The 8,481-nt window shown below is 70.9% G+C and overlaps 1 protein-coding gene across 1 annotated transcript; it reads right to left on the bottom strand.

Annotated features, from left to right (window-relative positions):
• Nucleotides 1-1,381: 1,381 nt before the first annotated feature.
• MNEG_11242 (putative Abnormal spindle-like microcephaly-associated protein like protein) lies at nucleotides 1,382-7,954 on the bottom strand (the record flags this gene model as incomplete). Its single annotated transcript, XM_014040286.1, has 9 exons — nucleotides 1,382-1,845; nucleotides 2,195-2,366; nucleotides 2,678-2,944; nucleotides 3,230-3,658; nucleotides 3,877-4,029; nucleotides 4,409-4,447; nucleotides 4,762-7,165; nucleotides 7,370-7,606; nucleotides 7,797-7,954. 9 exons carry the CDS (start codon nucleotides 7,952-7,954, stop codon nucleotides 1,382-1,384), a joined length of 4,323 nt encoding a protein of 1,440 aa, XP_013895740.1.
• Between the last annotated feature and the right edge of the window lie 527 nt (nucleotides 7,955-8,481).

Raw genomic sequence — 8,481 nt, forward strand, 5'->3', positions numbered from 1 at the left:
GCCGTGCTCGTCCTCTGTGCAGTAATCGTCAGCGCTGCTGTCACAGTCACCACCACCGCCGCTCCCGTAGCCGCTGGTGTCCCAAGAGCCAAGGGGCTGCTGCCGCCACGCCGCGGCGCCGCCCTCGGGGCCGCTGCGGCCGCCACGCGTGCGCCGCTGCGCCACGGCGCCGCGCGTGAGCGTCGCGTCTGGTGCGCGGCAGCAGGTTGCCCGCTGCCAGGGCTGTCCTTGTTCAGCCCTGCGCCATGCAGCAAGGGCCACAATCTGCCAGCGCTGGGCCGCATGGGGGAGGGCCCTTCCGCATCCTCGGTCGCCCCCTGGTCCGCGGCGATGCTGCAATCGCTACGCCGTGTTGCAGCGGGCGCCAGCACGTCACGCATCGCTGCAGACTGCCTTGGTCACGTTGAGCGGGAATCTGTCGGGATCACGGATTTCGATGCTTCACACGCGCAAGGCGCTGCCAATGCTTCAAGGGCGTCGAGATCGAAGCATGCGTCGGGGTCAGCCTCTCGGCCTGCGTTCTCTTGGTGGCCGAAAGTATGTACCAATTCCGTGTTAAGGCTGCATTCAGGTTCCAAACCGCGACTGTTTGGCATCCTGCTGCGACCTCAGCCCCCTCCCATCCCTCGTGCGTCACAACCTCGTCTGCGTACGGTAGGAAGCGCCGCACAGCTCATCCACCACTTTCAGGCTGCCAGGGCTCAGGTAACCACTTAATGCATGCTGTTGGCAACATCCTTTAGCAGACGGGCCATCCCCAGCCTGCCGCACCAGATGATGGACAAGCTTGGTGCTGTATTTTGGACAAGTTTTGGGTGCTGATGGCCCCCTGCAATTTTCCTGTCAGGACAAACCAACGGGCGTTGAGATCTTTGCTTTCCTGAGACAATTATACAGCCCCAGCTGCGAGGAGTGAGGCGCGCCAGCGCCACGCGTCCCCAGGCCGCCGCGCGCGCGGCCCCTGGCAGGGCTCCTGGCTCCGCCCCCGCAGGTGATCGTGCGGGGGGCGCGGCGCCTGCCGGGTCCCGCAGCTGGCCTGAGGGGCCGCCGCTTGCGCAACAGGGCTCCCGCAGCGAGGGCGGCGCCGCCCACCGCCCCTGCGCCTGTGCACACCGCAAGGGCCGAGCTCGCACCCACAGACACGAGCGGAGATCGGTTGTCACCCCAACAACCGTGCCACCTCGAGCGAGCTGTGCACTACTCACATGATCCTTGCGCCTGTGGCCCACGAACGAGGGCTCAAGTGTTATTACAGGACAAGCGGTATGTGAATCTAGAGTATCATGCACACGCACGCCCAGCGGCGGGGTGCACCACCAACGTCAACGCACCACAGCCTTGCGGCCTCCACAGCGCAGCAACGCCCCCACCAACTGCAGCCTTACACCCGCCGGCGCGGCTGCTGGTCCTGCTGCCCCGCCTTGTCGCCCGCCGCCGCCTGCTGCTGCTGCTGCTGCGCCGCCGCTGCCGCCGCCGCCGCCGCCGCGGCTGCCCCCATGTCCCTGAACACGCCCCGCACGATTGTATTCTTCGGCTTCCAAGCCGACGCCGCCCCGCCGCCCCCGCCGCCGTGGCCGGCCCCGCCGCCGCCCCCGCCTGCGTGTGCCTCCGGGTGCGCCATAGCGTCCAGCGGCGGCAGCTCTCCAAATCCAAACTCCCCGCCGCCGCCGCCGCCGCCGCCGCCGCCGCCGCCCGCTGTGGGCTGCTGGTGCACCATGGTAATGCCGCCGCGCTCCCCCGCGTCCGTCACACGCCGCACCAGCTGCTGCAGCGCCTCGAGCTGCTTGGCGGCCGCGACCATCTTGCGGGTCGCCTCGCGGGCGGACGCGTCGCTGCCCTTCTGGCCTGCAGGCGAGGGCAAAGAGGAGGGTTGCGGGGCAGGACGAGGCGGTGGTATGATGGTCAGCGTGGGGCCGCAGACTGGTGAAGCGGGGAGCTCCATTTCAGGAACAAGGGTGCTCTTGATTACAGTTGACCAGCACCCCGCTTGCCAAGCAATCCGGCTCTTTCCCTCGCCTTCTGAACAAAGTTTGAGCGACCTCTCTTGGATGCCGCCAAAACGGTCGACACCCCGACCCGCTGCCACGCGCACGCACGCAGTCGCCGCAGACGGGTCCCGCTCTGCGGTTCATTCACCCCTCATCCGTCTATCCCCGGCCCGTCTCCCTTCGCACCCCATCCCATCCCAACCCACCCTCGAGCCGCGCGATGTACTTTCGCTCCATGTCCAGCTTGCGCGCTATGATGGCAGCCACGCCCTCCCACTGCCGCAGGAACGCCGGCCCCGCGTCGGCCGCGACCGCGAGGGCGCCGGCGTCGGTGGAGGCCAGGCGAGCCAGCAGGCCCACCACCAGCAGGAAGATGTCCTTGGGGGGAAGGGGGGGGGCCATGTTGGCTTGTTTGCTTCGAGGTCTCAAGATATGAGGCATTGGCTGCATCCTAGCAGGCTGGCTAGGGATCCCTAGAGCGGGTGACTACGCGCGCCGGGGCCTGGGCTGGGGCTTGTGGCTGGCGTTCAGCCAGGCCCGTGGAAGAGCGCTGCTATCTGTGGACCTGCCGCCCCAGCTTCGCCTGCCTTAGCCCGCCCCGGCACACACACACACACACACACATACATACACACATTCTGTGGACCCACACTCACACCCTTCCACATACAACACACAGCCCCACCCACCTCCATGTCCCTGAACATCTGCATCCTCTCGCTCAGCACCGCCACGCACTCCGGCGCCGCCAGCACCGGCGGCGCCAGCTCCCGCCACCGCGCACAGTTGTGCAGCACCGCCAGCGCCAGCCGCAGCATCTCCGCGTGCGGCTTTGACCGGTTGCAGCCGCGCATGAACTGCAGCAGCGCGGCGACGCCGCCGCTCTCGGCGATGAGGGTGCAGCACTCTTTGCTGTAGCGGGTGCTGAACTCCATGGCCGCCACGGCGGTGATGACCTGGCGGTAGGGCAGTCCCAGGTTGTCAAGTGGGCGTTGTGTGGTGGAGGATTCGAATCAACAATGCAACTTTAGAACGGTAATCACTTGTTTGTGTTGAGACAAAGATTGCTTGTGCAAAAGGAGGCAGTGCTGTCTGAAAAATGGCTAGGCTTGTGAAGTTGCAAGGCGAGGTCACCCTTGCTCCAGACGCCGACACCAATAAAATCCTGTATTAACCAAGCCCCCAGCCCTGGAGCAAACTGGCTCGCGGCCGGTGGGTCCCCTGGGCCCGCCCGCGCGCACCTGCGCGCACGACTTGCTGGCCAGCAGGACCTTGAGCGCCTCCCTCGCGCGCGCGCCGATGCGCCTGTGCGGCGCCCCCTCCGCCGCCGCCGCCGCGGCCTCCAGCCGCCTCCGAGCCTCCCGCCCGCTGCGCCCCGCGCCGCGCCGCACGCGGTGGCCGCGCCACGCCGCCTGGATGCGGACGGCCGCGCCGACGACGCGCCGAGCCGCGCGGCGCGCGAGCCAGCCGCGCGCGGCGCACTGCAGCGCGAGCGCCGCGCGCGCGTGACGGAGGGCCTGCTGCCGCCACGCGTGCTGCAGTGCTACCGCCGCGCGGCGCGCGCGCAGCAGCGCGAGGCGGGCGCGGAGGGCGGGGACGTGGCGCGAGATCGTGGCGCGCGCAGCGACGCGGGCGGCCACCATCGACCGGAAGCGCCGCGCCCGCCAGGCCTGCGATCATGACGCATGCGAGGTTGCAAATTCAGGTTTGAAGGGCTCCACAGGCTTGGCGCAGGCAATATCAAGGTGCCTGACATCAACATCTTGAACGTAGAGAAATGCGGTGGACATCTGCTTCCTGAACCGCTTCTCATTTCGAGGCATCCCATTGCTGCAAGGCAGCTCAGGCAGACCCCGCCCCGTGACATCCACAGCGCCTCCCCACCCACCAGCTGGATCGCCGCCGCGGCCGCGGCCTCGCGCTTGGCGCGCTGGTGCGAGTCCCAGGCCGGCGCGAACGCGTGGCGCTCCACGCGCGCGCGCCACGCTGACTGGATCGTGGTGGCGGCTGTTGTGCGGTTGTGGAGCTCCATGAGCATGGCCTGGATTTTTTTTGGGGGGGGGGGTGACATGGGATCGATTGGGTCGGTTTAGGGTTTAGGATTTAAATAGATGGTGGTGGGGGCTGCTTGAGGTCACTGGAGGTCGCTGGCGGCACGGGCCAGTCTGCTGGAGGGGTGAGGTTGCTGGCGCCTTGTGACAACGCTTGCAGGGGATGGCGGTGCGGGTGTCAATCCGGTGTGGGCCCATGGGGCATGTCCCGATGAGTCGCGGCACGAGAGCCGCGGTCCGCGCACAGGCTCTTGTGTTTCTGCTCTGCGGCCTGTGTGCGTCGCCGTGATGGTGTTGGTCTTGCATGAACCCCGCCCCCCTTACTATCTGGCCCATGCCTCAATCCTGGGATGCAGAAATGGTCCCCACCTGAAACTCGCTGGCGCTGCGCAGATAGTCCCGCACGGCCTGTGATTCAAGCGGGTGGAGATGAGGATGCGTTTTTGGGCGGTGAGGAGGGTGGAATTTTGGATGGGGGAAGGGGCAGGGGAGGGGGATGAGGGGATGTGGGAGTGTAGAAAAACCAAGGTGTAAAGGGGGAAATCATGGGCACACCGTGCAAGTTTGACGGCGTGCAGCCACGGCGACCGCACAGATTGGTGGGGTAGCGGCGCAGCGTTTAACGGCTGCAAGGGCTCAGAATTTCAAAGGGATGCCGTGGAACTGGGCGACTTGGCTCGTTAGCAGTGTGACAAGGGTCCCGTTTGTGTGCGCCCACCCACCTGCGCGTTGCGCCTCGCCAGCAGCCCGCGCCCCGCGCACTGCAGCACCAGCGCCGCCTGCCGCTCCCGCGCCAGCCCCAGCCGCGCCGCCGCGCCGCGCCATCGCCGCTGCAGCTCCACCGCCGCGCGCGCACGCTCCGCGAGCACGCGCGCCTGGCGGCCGCGCGCCGCCGCCTGCAGAACGACCGCCGCCGCCCGCAGCTGCACCAACCGGGCGCGGACAGGCAGCATGCGGGCGCACGCCTGGATTTGCACCGCCGCGCCGCGCTGCCGCTGGTAGGCACCGCGCGCCTCGTGGCCCCGCCACGCCGCCTGGATGCGGGTGGCCGCCGCCCTCTGCTGCGCAAGCAGGGCCCGCTGCCTGCGGCCCCTCGCTGCCGCCTGCAGAACAACCGCCGCCGCCGCCTGGCGCGCGACCGCCCGCCGCACGAGCCAGCCGCGCGTGTGCGCCTGCAGCGCCACCGCCGCCGCCCACTGCTGCCGGTACTCGCGCCGCGCGGCGTACCCGCGCCACGCCGCCTGCAGCCGCGTCGCCGTTGCGGCCAGCATCGTCAGCCGCCGCCGCACGGACCACCCCCTTGCGTGCGCCTGGATGCGCGCCGCCGCCTGGTGGCGCTCCAACAGGCGCCGCGCCTCGCGGCAGCGCCACGCGCGCTGCAGCGCCGCCGCCGACGCCAGCTGTTGCTGGTGTTCCGCACGCGCCCGCTTGCCGCGCACGGCCGCCTGTAGCGCAACCGCGGCGCGCTGCAGACCGAAGTAATGGCCTAGCGCCACGTGCCGCCGCCAGCAGGCCTGAATGTTGGTCGCGGCGGCGCGCTGCTGCTGCAGCTGCACCCGTGCGACGCGGCCGCGCCAGACAGCCTGTATTGCCGCTGCCGCCTTGTGCTGCGCGAACGTCATGGAGGCTGCCTGGCAGCGCCAAGCGCGCTGCAGCGTGAGCGCCGCGCGGCGCTGCTCCGCCAGCGCCCTTGACGTAGCAAACATGCGCCACCCGGCCTGCAGCGCCACCGCCGCGGTCCGCGCCTGCCGCAGGTGCGCCTCCGCCGCGTGCCGCCGCCAGCCCGCCTGGATGGCGGTGGCGGCCGCACGTGCCGACGCAAACGCGCGCCGCGCGACGTACCCGCGCCAGTGCGCCTGCACTGCTGCCGCCGCCTGGTGCCGCTGCAGCATCCGGGTGGCCTGGCGGCAGCGCCAGGCGCACTGCAGCGTGTGCGCCGCCCGTCGCTGCCGCGCCAGAGCCTGGGAGGCCGAGAACATCCGCCACGCCGCCTGCAGCGCGACAACCGCGTGGTGCGCCTTGGCCAGCTGCTGCTGCGCTGCATGGCGCCGCCAGCCTGCCTGGATGGCGGTGGCCGCGGCGGACTGGCGCGCCACCGCCCGCCGCACGAGCCAGCCGCGCGCGTGAGCCTGCAGCGCCACCACGGCGGACCGCTGCTGCTGGTACTCGCGCCGCACTGCGTGCCCGCGCCACGCCGCCTGCAGCCGCGTCGCAGTTGCCGCCAGCATCGCCAGGCGCCGCCGCAACGAGACGCCCCTGGCGTGTGCCTGTATAAGCGCCGCCGCCCGGTGGCGCGCGAACAGGCGCTGAGCCTCGCGGCAGCGCCATGCGCGCTGCAGCGCCGCGGCCGCCGCCTGCCGCTGCTGCAGCCACACGCGTGCCTGTTTGCCCCGCGCGGCGGCCTGCAGCGCCACCGCCGCCTGCCGCGAATTGTTGTAGCTGCTGCGCTGCGCGCGCCGCCGCCAGCCGGCCTGAATGCAGGTCGCAGCCCCGCGCGCTTCCACGAGCGCTGCGCGCGCCTGGTGCCCACGCCACTGCGCCTGCACCCTGGCCGCCGCCCTGTGCCGCGCCAGCTGCTGCGCCGCGTCCCTGCACCGCCACGCGCCCTGCAGCCTGAGCGCCGCTTGCCGCTGCTCCGACAGTGCCCTCGACGCGGCAAACATGCGCCACCCGGCCTGCAGCGCAACCGCCGCGGCACGCGCCTCCTGCAGCTGCACCTGGGCCGCGTGGCGCCGCCAGCCCGCCTGGATGGCGACGGCCGCGCCGCGCACCCTCCCAAAGGACCGCCGCGCCGCGCACCCGCGCCACCCCGCCTGCAGCGCCACCGCCGCCGCGCGCCTCTTGAGGTGCGCGCGCCGCTCGACCGCGCCGCGGCGCGCGGACTGCGCCGTGACCGCGGCGGCGCGCAGCCGCAGGAAGCGGACGCGCAGGCGGCTGCATCTGTAGCAGGCCTGCAGCCAGGTTGCGAAGCCCGCGCTGGCACGCAGCACCTGCCGCACCGCGTGGCCCCGCCACGCCGCCTGGATGCGCGCCGCGGCGGCGTGGCGCGCGGCAAGGGCGCGGCGCGCGAGGGCGGCGCGCGCGAGGGCCTGGGCGCGGATGATGGCGCCGCGGTCGGCGAGGAACCTGCGGCCGCGGCGGGAAGGGGGCGGGGTGGTCAATGTGTTGACAGCAGCTCAGGGATAAAAAAATGTGTGTTGATGCTGGCAAACGGCAGCGAATTTGTGGCAAGTGGAAGCCCATGTCATCGTTTGTGCAAGCAGTCCCAGCAGCCGCCTCCAAACCCCAAGGAGAGGTGAAACAGCATACTGGAGTTTAGCGGCCGCGCACCTCTCCCTCTGCTGGTGGCCCCTCCAGGCGCTCTGTATGGCCAGCGCCGCCGCCGCCCGCCGCCGCGCCGCCTCTGCCTCCCGCCGCGCCCGGAGGTCCCGCGCCGCCAGCGCCCCGCGTGCGAGTGACTGCACGCACAGCGCGGCTGCGCGGGCACGCGCGAAGTCGCGGCGCGCGGCGGCGCCGCGCCGGATGGCCTGGGCGGCCGTCGCGGCGCGCGCGCGGCGCGCCGCCTCCCTGCGAGACGGCGGCAACATATGTGAATTTGCAGTGGCGCATTCAGCTGGCTGAGGAATCAGCAGTGTGCTGCCTCGATTGACCTCGATGCCAGCAAACACAGGCAAAGCAAAGGCGGCTCTTAGCGCAGCGGGGCTGCATCGTATTATATATACAGCGACAGCTACCACAGCCGTCCCTGCGGGCGCACCTGCGCATGGCGTCCGCCGTCCGCCTGGCGCGGTGGCCCCTCCAGCCCGCCTGGATGGACGCCGCCGCACGGGCGCGCCGGCCGCCGATGCGCGCGGCGCGCCAGTTGCGCTGCACGATGTTGTGCGCAGCGGGTGTTTGGGGTTTAGGAAGAGTCATCACTGTGGTTGTGGCTGGGAGGTCTTTTCCTTCGCCTCCGCCGCTGCTGTGGCAGCAGCAGCGGCGGCGCCCAGCTGGACCGCACAGCACCCCGCGGCCAGAGCGGGGCCCCTGCCATGTCTCACACGTCCTCCACAGGCCCACGGCTGCAGCATCATACCTGGATGCACGCCGCCGCCGCCTGACGCCTCTCCAGCGCTCGCGCCAGCCCGGCCCGCGCCGCGCGCCCCCGCCACGCGGACTGCAGCGTCACCGCCGCACCGGCGGAGGCGCGCGTCTCCTCCAGCATGCGTGCCACCGCGCGGCGGAAGAGCCAGGCCTTGGCGGCGCGCGTGACGACGGCGGCCGCAGCCACCCACGCCTGCAGGTGCGCACGCGCGCTGCCTGCGGCCCAGGTTTGGCAAGAACATGCACAGTTTTTAGGCTGCCCTGCTTCCCATATGGAGTCAATGGTGGTGGTCCGAAAGCAGCTGCGCCTTCCACACGCGCCTTCCGGCCCCGCCACCCCAAGCCGCCCAGCCCGCCCG

The sequence above is a fragment of the Monoraphidium neglectum genome (assembly GCF_000611645.1).
Source record: "Monoraphidium neglectum strain SAG 48.87 unplaced genomic scaffold scaffold02654, whole genome shotgun sequence".
In the NCBI taxonomy this organism is placed as follows: Eukaryota; Viridiplantae; Chlorophyta; class Chlorophyceae; order Sphaeropleales; family Selenastraceae; genus Monoraphidium; species Monoraphidium neglectum.